The 16,294-nt window shown below is 44.7% G+C and overlaps 1 protein-coding gene across 1 annotated transcript; it reads right to left on the bottom strand.

The window, feature by feature from the left end:
• Window positions 1-11,272: 11,272 nt before the first annotated feature.
• Window positions 11,273-12,748, bottom strand: LOC132571915 (natural cytotoxicity triggering receptor 3-like). The gene is made up of 2 exons (XM_060238707.1): window positions 12,349-12,748; window positions 11,273-11,424 (listed from the first exon to the last, which is right to left on the bottom strand). The coding sequence occupies exons 1-2, from the start codon at window positions 12,746-12,748 to the stop codon at window positions 11,273-11,275; spliced, it is 552 nt and encodes a 183-aa protein (XP_060094690.1).
• Window positions 12,749-16,294: the final 3,546 nt, after the last annotated feature.

Raw genomic sequence — 16,294 nt, 5'->3', positions numbered from 1 at the left:
AAGAAGAAGAAGAAGAAGAAAAGGTCAAGGTAGTCCCCTGTGCAAGCATCAGTCGTTTCCGACTCTGAGATGAGGTTGCTTCCACCCACAATGTTTTCATGGCAGACGTTTTCATGGCACCCTGGATGTGAAACCCCTTCCGGAGAAACGCGTGACTCGGTCCCTAGCCCTTAAGCAATGATTTTGCCAACATTAGACAAATCTCCTTTCCACCCAGCCGCAGTGATATTTCCGGCACCTCTGCGGTGCCTTTGCTCCAGCTCTGTTATTACCTTGGCTCGCGACATGATCCCCGGGTCCGAATCCTGCCACCGCAAACCCTGCACTGCTTTCCTTTCTGGTATCCCACCCGGCACCACTTTGACGCGTAAAAGGCGCGGACCACAGCGACATTCAATGGCCACGGCCGCGAAGAGCACTGCGTGAAACGGGTAAGGGAAATGAGTGGCTGCCGAGTTGGGAGGAGCAAAGACACAAAAGAGCAGAGGCGGCAGCAAGGAAACGGAGGAGAGGTGGGAAACTTGGTGTTTGAGTTCTGGTTTCCGTGTGCCGCCTTCTTGGAATGCGCAAGCGCTATAAATGAGCGGGATACGTTGTATAGTTGTTGCTTAGCAGGATTATTAAAAGACCTCATTATTACAAACCAAGAGTTTTCAGTGGTCCATAACTGAAACAGGACCTTTTTTTTCTCTCTTATAAAAAGGATTATCGCAAAGTTTGAGTTTGGTGTCACCTTTAAAACTAACAAAGTTTAATTCTGGTGGAGGAAGGCCAGGAGCGTGGCGAGCCGCGAATCCAGGTCCTTCTGAGCCTTAGCTGCTCCTCCGAGATGGGCTCAGAAGGACCCGGACTCGTGGCTCGCCACCCTCCTTGGCGCTGTTCCGCCCCTCCCCCCGCCTCCATTTTTTTGGGAGAGCGGGGGAAGAGGCTGTAAATCCTGGGGTCCCCCGCCAGGGGGGGAGGGTTGGGAAGCCTAGCATCATACTTGTGGCTCTGCCTACTCACTTGCCCCACCCTCTGCTTTCCTGCTGCTATTTAAAGGCACACACACATTCCAAAACACCAACAGTTGCAAGCGTCTTTTAAGCCTGCTGAGGTTTAAAGGCACATGGTGGTTGTTGGAGTCAGGCTTTCCCACACTGGCCAGCTGGCTGGCAGCAGGAAAGAGCCTGCAAAACCAGTGGATCCACTGTTGGGACCTGGGGACTGGCAAGCCTACTTGACTCAAATTTTATTCTGCTACTACTGGCTAACTTGACTGCCCACCTAAGCTGCTTAGTTTTCAACTGCGAAAGTTTGGAAAAGGGCAGGTGAAGCTTTCCATGGCAGGGGAGTCAATACCCTCACCTGGTATTCACTGCAGATCAAGCTGATATTAAAGGGACAGCTCGAGGGACCAGCTGAAAAGTTGGCAATATCGATTATGGTCCCTGGGCCATCATTTACCACTCTCTCTGCACCAGAGATTTTAAAAACGCCTCTGTGCAACCCGCTTCATTGCTTTTGTGCTGTGCACATGACCCTCAAGGGAATCCCAGCCCACAGTCTGTCCCTGATTTTACAAAGCTAGGAAGATGCCCAAGTACCTGTTATTCTTCTTCTTTGACTGTCCTGGTTTCACAGTGTTCCTTCTTCCTCTTCAGTGGTTAAAGGATGTTATGAATAACTCTAAAAGAAGTAACAAAGGTGTCTTCCAGAGAGCTGCTCCTTACATGTGGAAGTTTTGAAGATAAAAGCCCTGAGCCAAAAGGTCTCTTTTCAGAGTCAGATTCACCAGGGGAAACACAAGGAAATGAAACCAAGAAATAATCTTCATAGAATTCGCTGGCAATATGCCTTCCTGCCACCCTAGCAATCTTCCCTGGTTTTTTTGTGCGATATCTTGTAAATCCAAATTGACTTGTAAAATCCGTTTCCTCTTGGCAATGTTTTCTAAATCCAATTTCCCTTTTGTGCACAAAAGCCATGGGCGCAGATTAATCCAGGCATTCCAATAATCCATACTTCAATGTCAGGAAAACATAAGCAAGTTTGGTACTCCGGGGCAATAAAGATCATAACAGAGTGGCTTCTTGGAGTTGAGGTTCCTGTTACAAATTGCCTGAGCAGGGGCACAGGGCATTCTGGGTTATCCTTCAGGGTGCCAGAAATAGTGCCACCCAATCATGCCAGCATGATCTGAAGAAAGAAAAAGTAATCCAAAGGAAGGAAGGCAAAATGTAGCCAGATGTACAATGTCCAATATTGCAATGCTATACTGCCTTGGAGATGGAAGGCAGCTTGTATAGTCAGATCTCGGAAGCTAAGCTGGGTCGATACTTGGAAGGAAGATCACAGAACATGCAGAGAGAGGCAATAGCAAAGCACCTCTGATTCTCACTTGCCTTGAAAGTCCCTTGCTGGAGTTGCTATAAATTGCCTGTGACTTGAACACATGAAGGTGCCTTATACCGAACCAGGCCATTGGTCCATCAAAGTCAGTACTGTTATTACATTAAAATCATTAAAATCAATCAAACTTTTTTCAAAAGTCAGTACTATCTACTCAGGCTGGCAACAGCTCTTCAGGGCAGAGGTCTTTCACATCACCTATCGCCAGATCCTGGAGATGCCAGGGACTGGATGCCAAGCAGGTGCTCTACCACTGAGCCACAGCTCCTTTCTATAGCTCTCCAGAATCCCAGGCAGAATCCCAAAATCTACATCATCTACTGCCTGGTCCTTTAAATTGGAGATGTTGGGGACTGAACCTGGGACCTTCTGCATGCTGAACAGCTGCTCTTCCACTGAGCCGCAGCCCCAAGATGGTACTTTACACATACATACTGCCTTCGGGAGCAAATGCATTTTGCAGAATAGAAGCTTTGAAAGAGTGGATCATTGAAGTTACTGAACAAAGCCTCCCCCCACCCCACCCCAGGCTGGATTATAACACAGCCACCCATGACCTGCCCTATTAAAAAGCTCTATGTATTGCTATGTGCTTGTCTTCTTTACTGATGCTACAGCAAAAGAACTAGGATGTAGGTTGGAGATGAGGGGTAATCATCTGGCACATTCAGTCTAGGATGCTCTAGAAACCCTAGTTTCAGTGAATCCTAGACCGATTTCTCACTAGGCTTGTTCTGGTCTCAAAGCCCTTTTCCCCCCACTGCTTCTGTCTGATTTCGCACAAGCTACTGCAGGGCTGTGACTCGCCTTGCCTCTTTCCCGTGGCAAGCAAGATCCTCTGGAAACAGGTTTCTGTTTGCCACAGGAAAGAGGCAGGGCAAGTCGCAGCCCTGCAGCAGCTTGTGCAAAATTGGACAGAAGCGCTGAAGGGGAAAGGGCTCAGAGACTGAGACAAGCCTAGTGTGAAATTGGTCCTAGAGTCTTGTGCCCAAACCATGACATCACTCCCAGGTTTGTCTTGAAAATGACATCACACTATCGACATGACACCACTCCCCCATATTCTCCGCCCCCCCTCGGCTCTCACTGGTGCTAGCCACTGGCTGGTAATGCTAGACTGAAGAGAATAGAAGGCCTAGCTTGAAAAAGTTTAACTGAAGGCATGTTTGGGTGTAAAAAAAAACCCACAGAAGTTTGACCGTTGTATATGCATCAAAGCAAACTGTAAATTGTCATAACTCAAACTTTGTTAGATTTATCTAAAATTTGGCCAGAATATACCACATACAAAATCTGTGGCAGCAGGGTAAATTTTCTTGATTTTATAACAAACAGAATTTTTACACTGTAAAATAGAAGCAAGCCAAGCAAGGCATGCAACTTAAATGCCCTTTGTAAGGGTGATGTTCTGTGCCAGCTGAAAAGAATCCTGGGGATTGTAGTTTAGTCAAGGTAGAAATAACTCAGTGATCCTAATCTTCTCAGAACTACAGGACTTTCTTTTTAGAAAGACTTCTAGGACTTTCTTCCTAGAAAGGAGGAAATGACAATCAAATTCAGTATTATAACTAAACTAGTAAATGCGTTTAGAAAATACTTGTTGTGAAAGCTGCTGTCTCTAGTTACAGCAGAGGCATAATTTTCTACAGAGTACGCACTCTGTTTGGCATATGGACCAGATGGGTCATGCTGGACTCCTCCTATAGACAAGCAGGTCGTGCAGGGTGTTGAAACACTGCTTTCAGCTGGTGTGGTGTAGCAGTTAAAGTGGCAGAACAAGATTAGGGAGACCTGAATTCAAATCACCATTTTGCCATGAACTTCTCTAGGTGACCTTGGGGCCAGGTACTCTGTCTGTCCAACCTACCTCACTGGGCTGTTGAAAAGATAAAATGAGAGAAGAGAAAATCATGGGGACTGTCTAGGGCTCCTTGGGAGAAGAGAGGGATAAAAACATGATAGATAAAATCTGTGAAAATGAGAACAGACCATACGGGCAACAAAGTCTGTACTGTACCAGCAGGGCCAGCCTCAGAATACCCCAAGGTGGGGCAGTAGGGTTTCCAGTCTCCAGATATAACCCTCCGGAGGATGTGGATAGAGACTACAGACATCATCGCTGTGTGATGCTGTGAGTAACTTCCAGGTTTGCACTTGGAAGTGATATCACAGTGTTGTGACACTCTAGGAATTTCCCAAATCTCTATGGTAAAAACTACAGAGATCTGAGAAATTCCTAGAGCATCATCAGTGATAAAAGTGGACTATAAAAAACATACATGCATAAAAACTACCCAGAGCTACCAAGGGAGGGACACACAGATCATCCCTATGACTGCGAGTATGGTGGTGAGAGGGTTCACAAATGAAAGATGCACAGGTAGGCAAAGGTGAAGGGCCACATAGGCAGATGGGAGGGATGTAGCTGGAGAAGTGGCAGCAGAAAGAGGGTCTTGAGCATTCTCCTTTAACCACCCTGTGCACCGCATTCAACTCTCTGAAAATATACTGAGTGCTCTCTGTCCAGTCCCAGATGATTTTGCTGGGTTTTGTTTTCCATACCACTTTTGTTTCAACAGGGCAAGATTTCCACCTGCTGATGACATCTAAGAATTGCAGCCTGCCCCGTCCCACCCTTTTAGAAAGAGAAATTGCTTGGCAGAGAGGCAGCACCCTCTGGTGGCAGTAAAAACAAATCCTGTCCCTGTTTACAATAGCAATGGTATTCGACTCTGCTTTTACAAACATACATTTTAAGGATTACATCACACTGTAAGATGCAATATAAATTGCCAAAAAGGTCATCAGCAGTCCAGGAGTGGGGATGAAAAGTGGGAAGGAACCTTTTATCTCTCTGGGAACGTATAGTCTCCGGCATACTTGGTGGTCTTAAAGGTGTACTTGACTCCTGCTTTGTTCAACTGCTTCAGAGCAACACGGCTGCCCACTTGGATCTATCTAAACAGTTAGAAAGGAATAGAATAAAGTTAGAGTCCAGGGACACGTTTAAGACCAGCAAAGTTTTATTTGAGATATTCTTTCATGTGAAGAAGTGTGCTTGCACTTGAAAGCTCATACCCAGAATTAAACTTTGTTGCCACTAACTCAAACTTTATCCTATCGCTTCAGACCAACACAGCTACCCACCTGGATCTATCTTCATGGTTAGAAAGGGAAGAAAACACCTTTCTGAAACCAGGGGTGCAATCATAAGGGAGATTTGGCTTGACCTAACCATGTCTCCCCTCTGGATTTCATGTGCACGATCTCACACACACACACACACACATCTTCCTCCCCCCCCCCCCCCGGCCCAAGTCCCACCCGTACTTATTTCATTTTAGGATGAGCTGGGATCAGTTTAAATAGGTACCAGAAACTTCCTGGTAACAAATCTCTAAAGCGCATGTAGGGGGTGTTTCCCATGTGTGTGGCCTGTGCATCTCCTGGCAGCAGGATGGGGCTGTGTGATTGCGATGGTCTGAAGCAACAGAACAAAGTTTGAGTCCAGTGGCACTTTTAAGGCCAACTATGTTTTATTCTGGGTATAAGCTTTTGTGTACATGCACACAAAAGCTTATACCCAGAATACAACTTTGTTGGTCTTAAAGGTGCCACTGGACTCAAATTTTGTCCTATAACAAATAAAGACAAGCAAAAAGCAAATATGAAGAACCAACCACACACTTCTGGAAATGGCTAAAACTGCTGAAATAGCAACAATAATAGTGCATTTAAAAAAAAAAATCTGCCATTTCAACAGCAATACACAGCTGCCCTCCTGAAACTAATTACATTTACTTTACACATCAGTATACAAAATAGAAACCTATATAGTTAAATACTTATTCTTTCCAGTGCTGTTGTTGAAAGAATATTGAATTAAAATTAAAAAGCACCAAAAATATTATCTGGAAGAAAAATGTTACACCTTCAAACTGTTCTTTTTGAGAGAAATGTGCATTGAAGCAATTCTAACATGTAAAAAAAATGGAGGGAATGGCTAATTTGTCTATCCTTTTTCCTCCTCTGTCCTGCTGCCAATCTATCCTACCTCAGTGTGCCACTAGCTAAAATGTTTGGGAAAGGGCATCTTTGCTGTGCTTCTCCACAGAAGCATATGTGATCGTTTCTCTCGAAGTCTTGGTCTTCTTCCCCTTCTTAATGACGATGAGTTCCACATAATTCAGGTCTGATGCTGCTGTCCCCTCTGCCTTTGCCTCAGGCTCCTACAGAAAAGATATCAGGATATCAACAACCTTCAAGGGCAGACATTTGCTGAGAGCTGGTGTAGCAGAGGGGCTGAGTATGGGAGCTGAAAAATGCCTTACTTTACCTCAGGAATAAATGACATGTTATATTCAGGATCTAAACTCAAATCCCACCTGCAGTTACTTGAAGGGTAAAAAAAAAATCAGCCATTTGAATTGAGGTAATGGTTGAGGTTGTCAGCCTCCAGGCTGGAGCTGGAGATCTTCCAGGATTACAACTAATCTCCAGTTGACAAATATAAGTGCCCTGGAGAAAATGGCCGCTTTGGAGGGTGAATTCTATGCCATCATATCCTGATCTCCTCTCCACACACTAGAGTCCCCAGTCCCCAGGTCCAGGTGGGGGATCCCCCACTTTCCAGTGCTCCTTTCCACTCCCAAACAGTCACATCATGCATGATGGCCCCCAATGTGATGATGTCATGTGGAACTGACATTATCACATTGGGGATGTGATGTAGTGACATTCTGGTTTTTGGACAAAACTCTATAGTTTGAGGGTGATTTTACCATAGCGTTTTGCCCTCAAATCAGAGCATTGCTGCACAACATCCCCAATGTGATGACATCACTTCTGCATTATGTTATCACATTGGAGATTTTGCACAACATCCCCACCCCCTCCAAAAATGCCCCCAAATACCCCCACCAGTGAGAAGGTAAGACCTGGCAACCCCGCCGCACCTTTTCCTCTCCAGGCTCAACTCTCAAATCTCCAGGTATTTCCCAAGAAGGAGTTGGCAACCCTAGATGATGCTAGGATACTGGAATTGACCCTTTCTCTCTGTATCACTGTTGTATACTGGACCTAATTGAAGACTGTAATAGACGTTCCTGCCAGGCTCATTGGAGCCAAACGAACAGAGCTTGGGGACTTGGGAACAATGGGCAGCAAGATCCAAACCCCTGCTGCCCTGCACCAATCACAACCCCCTGCTGGTTTGAACTATCCAATAACGTGCATGCGCAGGAACGCAGAGTTGTATATAGTTGGCCATGTTGGCCCAGTTTGGCAGTCTTAGTAGAGCAGCCTCCACCATGCGGTATCAAATAAAGAGCTGTTTATCACTGCTACCTCGCCTCATCAATGCCTAGAACGCACTATATTATAATCACACACACCCATCTCCCCCAGAAGATTCAAACTTTCAAACCAAGCTACACTGGTGACAGCGTGTGTTGCATTCTCAGGGTTCATCACCACGCTGAATCAAGTACCACCAATCAGATTCCCACCCATGTACTGACTATGGTAGGAAACAAGGCCTTGTTTACCTGACATGGGCCTTCAGCTCTGGATTCTTTTGCTCGGTGACCTGTGGATTCAGCGGATTAATTCAGTCAGTATGAAATAATCCAGACATTCAATACCATCCGCAGTCTTTATATGACAGTTCCTGGGTTCTATCTGTAGCAGTAGAAAAGAGCACGAGTCCAATAGCACCTTAAACACAACAAAATTTATGTCAGGGTGTGAGCTTTCAGGAGTCACCTCTCACTTTTTCAGAGTCAGCAGTGACTCACGAAAGCTCCTAACCTGCCACAAATTTTGTTAGTCCTTAAGGTGCTATTGGACTTGTGCTGCATGGACTCCGTCTGTATGTGACACTCTAGGTAGACCCAGAAATGCAGCATTAAACAGGGCTAGGACTCAACTGTGTGACTGAACAACAACAACAACATTCTGAGGGAACAGGATAGAGTAATGCAGGATTTTTTTAGTAGCAGGAACTCCTTTGCATATTAGGCCACAAACCACTGATGATAATAATATAATAATAATAATAATAATAATAGTTTTTATTTATATCCCGCCCTCCCCGCCTAGGCGGCTCAGGGCGGCTAACAACATTTCACACGATTAACATAAATAGGTAAAACTTTAGATTACAATTAAAAAGAAATTAAACATAAAAACCAGTTGATTAAGTTAGGATACATAATTCAAATTACATTAAATATATCTGGCAGCAATAAAATTGTTTGGCGCTGTAGCCAATCCTCCTGGAGCTTACAGTAGGCCCTGTACTAAGAGCCCTGCAAGTTCTTAAAGGATTGGCTACAGGAGGGGGTATGGCCTAATATGCAAAGGAGTTCTTGCTACAAAAAGAAATCCTGGAGTAATGTAGCTGGAAGCGGTCTCTTCTTCCCATTATATTCGTGTCACAAAAAAATGGACAAACTGCAACAGAAAAGATTGGCTCTCCCTCCCAAAGAAACTGGCTTGTCAGGGGGAAATTTATGTTTTCACCTCAATGGTAGGGGTGCCAGCCTCCAGGTAGGGCCAGACTACAAGTATCAGTCCCCTTGGATAAAATGGCTGCTTTGGAGGGTTGACCCCCTGAGGTCCCTCCCCTTCCCAAACCCCACCCTCCCCAGGCTCCACTCCCAAAATTTCCAGGTATTTTCCAACCGGCAGTTGGCAACCCTACCCAAAGTTGGCCTTGAGTGCCCCACATTAATATCTCCCATATAAGTGAAAGACTGCCATTCACTTCTATGGAAGTCAGCGTCTTTTTTATAATGACCCGGTTATCATCATCATCATAGATCTTTATTATATCAACAGTCACAGAATACATATAATGCCCATAATAGATAAAATCAATCAGGTGTAAAATTCCATACAAAAATTACATGGAATAAGACAATATTATTTAAAATTTCCCTGAATTTTGAGAACTTCAGCGAGAAAATTGGTAATTTCAGGAGCCAAATCATTCAGAAGCAAGGCTGTGGCCCTTCTAGCTAGCAAAGGACATTCACTTCTTAAAAATTGTTATGCTGCCCTTCCATAAAGAGCTGTCAAGAAAGTGCACTTTTTTCCCTTTCCCTCATGTTATTTGCACAACAGCCCTGTGAAATAGGCAGCCAGAATGAGAATGCATGAATTACTGGCAGTGCAACCCTAAATAGAGTTGCTAAAAATTAAATCACATGGGGTGAGACTGGAATAACTGGTGTGAATCACCTGCCTGGGTGAGCAGAGGCCTGGGTCTCGCTAACAATAACATCCTATGCAAAGTTATACCCTTCAGAATCTATCTATCTCAGAATCTATCTAACTCACTGGGCTTAGAAAGACTGTAAACCAACCAGTCTCTGCACTATTGCCGCACCGGCTCACAAGGGCTTCAGAGTATCAGAGCCATCCCCTTCTCCCATCACTCTGTCCTAGGCACAACATTACATGGGCAGCATCCAAAACATGGTTGGATATCGCACATATCCAGGCCCAGCAGCAAGCATTTGCAAATGGATTCCCCCACACGGACAAGATCATCCAGGTGCAAATGAGAGCTAGAGACCTGTGGGTAATGCAATATTCAGCAAAGTGGGGGTGCAACCTTAGATACAAGTTCTGCCAGATGAGATGTAAAATGAAAGAGTGGTTTCTCTCTCTCTTGTAAAATTAGACTCCCTTCCCCTTCTCATCTTTTTAAATCAGCTTTCAAGTCACAGTTTTTATTCCTATGTAGTGCACCTATGATCCACGTGTATTTCTTGGTGAACGTAAGAACATAACAGAAAAACATAACAGAAGCCATATTGAATCAGGTCAGTGGCCCATCTAGTTCAACAGTCTGTGTCACTCAGTGGCCAAAACTCAGGGGCTGTAAGGAGGTCCCCCAACAAGACCAGAACTCTAGAAGCAGATCTGGCCCACAGCTGGGGTTGCCAGCCTCTGAGGGGAGTTTATATATACAAAAAACCCCATGTAAATAACAAAATGATAAAAGATTTGTTCTGCTAGATTATTTCCATATCTACGCTGCTGTTGATATTACAAGGATCTTCTGGATTCTTTGGTGATGGACTTTTAAGAGTTGTTCTGCTAGATTATTTCCATATCTACATGTTCATTAATATTTTTGCATAATTCTGCCCATCACTTTGTGATTCTAGTATATGACTAACTAGTGTGCATTGTTATTTAAGAACATAAGAGAAGCCATGTTGGATTAGGCCAATGGCCCATCCAGTCCAACACTCTGTGTCACACAGTGGCCACAAAAACCCCAAGTGCCATCAGGAGGTTCACAAGTGGGGCTAAAAGCGGATTAACTTTGCCCCCCCCCTCCAAGCACCAAGAATACAGAACATCACTGCCCCAGAGAGGTCGAAAAATATGCTGTGGCTGATAGCCACTGATGGACCTCTGCTCCATATTTTTATCCAATCCCCTCTTGAAGCTGGCTATGCTTGTACCTGCCGCCACCTCCTGTGGCAGTGAATTCCATGTGTTAATCACCCTTTGGGTGAAGAAGTACTTCCTTTTATCCATTCTAACCTGACTGCTCAGCAATTTCATTGAATGCCCTTCACTTAATATACTTCGGCATTTTGTTATTTGCACGGTTTTTTATTTCTATAATCTTACACCCACTGTGGTCCCATTTAGTTTTATAAGCGGGGAGCGGGGGGGCTAGATTTCTCCTGGAATTACACTGGGCTGCAGGCCACAGAGATCATTGACTCTGGGGAAAATGGCAGCTTTAGAGGGTGGGATCAATAGCATCACTTTCCTGCTGAGCTGTCTCCCAGGGCACTCTCCTCAAACCCCCAGGAATTTCCCAAGCTGGATATGGTACCTCTCAGGCCACAAATCATCAAGGTCTTCCTTCTTCATTCTCACCTTGTCTCTTCCTACAGTACAGAAACATCAGGGGAACAGCTGCAGAGGCCACCAGGACAGAGCCCAGGCCTGGCCCAAGCCCCATCAGCAGTGAGACACCCTTTTCCTTTTCATTGTCCTTAGAAGCTGTTAGGAGAGAGAGAATAAATGAAAAACTGAAGGTATAAAATTGCAGAACTGGGTATAAAGGAAAACACCTGGTCCCAAATAAACATATACACACAAACCCCCTTCTCCCCAAATGGCAAATGTATGAGTAAAGTTCAGACCAGATCTAAGAGATCCAAGAGATCTGGCAACTAATGGTTGTGTGTGGTTTTTCCAAATCTTCATGTTTCAGGAGATAGCTGCCCAGCCTCACAACCCTCAATCCCGCTAACCCACACAGCCTCTCATATCTTGAGGGATGGGTAGAAATATTTTTCTCCCAACAAAACCAGCCCACATTCCATTTTGTACACGGTAAGGGCACTCACTGTCAACAATAAAGGACTCACACTTATTTATAGTAGTTGGAATGTTAGTCAGCATCCTGTGACATTTCTGCAAATAGCTAGCAAAGGACTAATAGCTTACAGTCACTCTTTACCTTCTTATCTATACCTTACAGATCCTTTAGCCCTGCTGTGCTGCTCCAGCATAACTGGAGGCACCTTCTTCTCTGACATATAAATATTGATCAGTCAATCACCTTCCATACAGTCATGCAGGCTTCTAAAAGTCTGCCACTCACACTCAGCACTTCATGCTCTAGCCTACTCCTCTCTCAGTCACCACACATACTTGTATTTCCCCACCCACTTCCACAGGACAGATTCGGGTAGATGATCATTTAGCAGAGAAAACAGTATGAGAGAAAGGACTGAAACAGTCCTTCTTAGCACTGCAGTTGTGATCAAACCCAGACTCACCCCACTGCAGCTGCTTTTCAAATAAAAATAAAATATTGGGAGAGCTGAACATGAATCTCACATGTCATCCATAGTTTCAATCCAAGCTTCAGCTCCTTCCTTCACTCTGACCAATTATTTCCCTTCTGCCAAACCTTACCTCCTGCTGCTTTCATCACTTGGAGCTTAGTCCCATTTCCTGAGGCTTCTTGTACACCGTAGAGGCTCACCACACATCTGTATATCCCCGAGTCATAATGTCTCAGATCTCGTATCTCTAAGTCTGCTCTCTGGTCCAAGAGGAAGTGGTGGTCGGAGGTGCAATTCACCCTTCCCGTGAATTCTGGGGTGGAGTTTTTGACCACCACCAGGCCTGGATCCTTCACCCACTGGTAGCTGCCAACCTTTGGCTTGGAGATATAGTTGTAGGAACACCTTAAGGTGATAGACCTGCCTTCAGTGCCTTGCGCAGACCTGGGCTGGGAGACCACGAGTTCCTGAGCTCGAGAAACTATGAGAATAGTGATGAGGTAGGATAAGAAGGTGTCAAAGGCAGGCATTAGGGCAGTCGGATAAACAAAGTAATATGCAATCTGGATTTATGCTTGTGAATGGAAACACACTGTAAGGAGCCATTTTTGCCTTCTGAATAACACAAATGAATCTTGTATTAGATTCATTCTGCCATGTGGACTTGCCTGGATCTAGCACAACTCTATTTCCTGATATATGGACTATAAGATTATGGGGATCCTTGAAATGGAAAGACTTCTCACATAAGTTTGAATCAAACCAAACAGCATTCAAAATTTGGTCTCATCCTATTACAGTGTGTTGAAGTTCTGTGACAGGAAATTTTGATGTTATTCATGTAAAAAGCAGCTGTGGGACTGGGGAGTATGAATTGGGGCCACTTCAGAGCTGTTTCACTCATAAGATATCCCCCCTCAGAGCTGCTTTGAACTCCACAAGGCAAAAGAAAAGACAATCACAATATCTGCTTTTTTTCTCTGATAGGTTTTATGCAATTGAGGAGGGGGGGAGTCTGATTACAGAAATGGCACAAGGCCATTCTGGTCACCTAACTACACATCATTTGTGGCAATCAGGAAATTCCAACAGACCGTGTTGTTTGTCTGAAATGAGCTTTGTTATCTTGACAGCAGGAAGGAGGCAAATTCCCTCATGCTTGGAGGTTAAGAGCCTTCTTCAAGAAACAGTGTTATTTAATCAGGCTAAGCTCTTGAAGATGGCAAGTCTCAAGTGACAATGAATTCCATAAATGTGAGGCAGTAACAAAACACACACTCTATTGATTGTAGAGAACAACTGAGCCTCTAAAGGTGACAGCATTCACAGCAGAGATTCATTACCGGAATTCGTAACCTGAGAGACCTTGGTGGGCCAGCCACTCCCTTGAATATCTCCAGACACAGTCCATATACAGGACTTTAAAGAGAAGAATCAGCACCTCAAAATTAGTTCTGAACCAAATTGGTTACCAATAAACCTTATGTGCATGTGACCTTCCACAGCCTCTTCCTTATTCTGTCCACATGGCAACTAACAAGAACTTCCATGTTTAGAGGCAGATTACTTTTGATCACCAGGCCATCTCTTCTGTGACCTTTGTGGCTGATGAATAACAAAATGCTGTCTGGGATTGGCTGCTAGATTTGAGTTTAGCAGTGCTTTAGAGACCAAAAAGATTTCAGGGTATGGGCTTTCAAGATTCAAAGATATCTGATGATGATGAAGAAGACATTGGATTTACATCCCACCCTCCACTCCAAATCTCAGAGTTGCTCACAATCTCCTTTATCTTCCTCCCCCACAACAGACACCCTGTGAGGTGGGTGGGGCTGAGAGGACTCTCACAGCAGCTGCCCTTTCAGGGACAACCTCTGCCAGAGCTATGGCTGACCCAAGGCCATTCCAGGAGGTGCAAGTGGAGGAGTGGGGAATCAAATTCAGTTCTCCCAGATAAGAGTCCTCACACTTAATCACTACACCACACTGGCTTTGGCTCTTGAAAGCTTACACATTGAAAATATTTTGTTCTCTAAGGCACTCTAGTTCTTCTACTGCAGACCAACATGGGGAAGGGCAGTCTGTACATTTTAATAATAATAATAATCCTTCTAACACTATCTAGATATATCATGGACCTGGTCCACCAAGGGAGCGCTTATTAGCTATACTTTATTCCATAGTAAGTAAGAAATATATTATTTCCTTATTAGCTATACTTTATTCCATAGTAAGTAAGAAATATATTATTTCCTCCATTTATATTCTTCCTTTCAGTTTTCAAACAAGCATTCAAGGTAGCTTACAATCATCTATTATAATATGTTATAAAAATGCTGAAATTCCCCTTCTAGGCATGCGCAGGAAGGGAATGGACTGGAGAAAGAACAGACGCAGCAATTTGGTCTAGGATCTCATCAAAGATCTTCTCCTGGAGCTCAGAAAGACTTGTCCTGCCATGGAGAAGTAGGAAAACTCTCTCTCTAGGCAACAGAAAGTGGCATCTATGGAACAGACAGGCTTTAAGGTGCCACAACGACATTGGAGCAATTCCACAAAATCTGACCAGAGGTAATCCCAAACCACTTGGAGGAAATATCTTGTGAGACAGAACTGTTACTTACCTGCCCAGATGGTAAGACAGAAGCCCATGCATTTCAAAGGCATCTTTTTTGCATGCAGTGAGAGTGAGGAGTGTGGAGTGCAACCAGTGTCAGCTCTGGGCTACGTGCGCAGAACATGTCTTCACAGATGGCTTCTGTAGGACGTGAGGCAACGGAAAATGCAAGCTAGCGGCCGGAAAGAATAGCCTATGCAAAGCTGTAGCTGGTTCACAGGAAACCACTGGTCATATTTTCTCCACTCACCTCTGTCAATCAACAGCCCATTGGACCTGGGCCTACTTACTCACCCACCCCCCAAAGCTCTCTAGCCCATAGCCATAGATCAGCGGTAAAGCTCACGCTAAGTTTGTGGAAAGACCCTGTTCAATTCCCAAGAACTCCAGTTATTAGGTCTGAGAAATGGACCTGGTGGAGGAAAGTCCCATCAAGTTGCACCTGACTTACAGTTACTCTATAAGTTTTCAAGGTAAGATACATTCAGGTTCTATCACCTGCCTCTGTGTAGTAACCCTAGTCTTCCTTGGTGGTTTCCTATCGAAGTACTAACCGTGTCCAACCCTGCTAAGCTTCTGAGAAAAGTGACCTACTATCAGTCAAATCACGCATTCCATGGCATCAATAGCATGACTGTCCAGGAAGGAATCTCTATATTCCATCTGTGGAATTTCATGTGAGTTCAGGCGCAGTCACTGACTCAAGAAGCCAAACAGGTGCAAAACGCATTTCTTTTCCTGTTCACCACACATTTGAGACCAAGGTTTCCCAGGTCAAAAGATGTAGCTCAGTAAACCATGAAGCTGCCTTACTGTGAGTCAAAACATTGGTCCATCTTACCTGGTGCTTTTCTCACCAAGGATTCCAGCCAAGGAAGATTTTCCCCTAGCTGGTGATGCTGCCTGGGGATTGGATCTGGGCCCTTCTACCTACAAAACATGTGCTTCGTCATGAATCCATGCTCCTTTCTCAAGTTTGAAGGGGACTTAAGCTCCCTTATCCATTTTCTTCTGAAACAAAACCCCTTTCACAGCAGCCACTTAAGATTAACAAAATAAATAACTGGCCTCCGATGAGTTAGGTAGATAAAACGGATGGACGGACGGATGGATGGATGGAGTCACATTCTCAGGGTGCAGGCAGGCAGGAGTCCAAAGCCAGTCCAAGGTCAAAGTCCAAGAAGTCAAGCAGGAACCAAGTCACCAATGCAGAATCACAAACCGGAATCAGAAGTCAATGTCCAAAAGCCAAAATGTCAGGGTGCCAAGGAAATCAAGCAGGTCAGGATCAGGAAGGAGCGTGGATGCAAGCCAGAGAATAGACTTGTTGCTTCCACAAGGTTACCAGGTCCTGGATGGGAGCTATATGGGAGTCTCAATCAGCCTGCTCCCTGGATGGCAGTGACTCTGCTAGACTCAGGGCTGAGAGATCTGAAGCATTGGTGTGCCTCATGTCTTC

The sequence above is a fragment of the Heteronotia binoei genome, chromosome 5, assembly GCF_032191835.1.
Source record: "Heteronotia binoei isolate CCM8104 ecotype False Entrance Well chromosome 5, APGP_CSIRO_Hbin_v1, whole genome shotgun sequence".
NCBI classification, from domain to species: Eukaryota; Metazoa; Chordata; class Lepidosauria; order Squamata; family Gekkonidae; genus Heteronotia; species Heteronotia binoei.
Note: the sequence above shows the minus strand (reverse complement) of the source record. Positions and strands in the feature narration are given on the sequence as shown.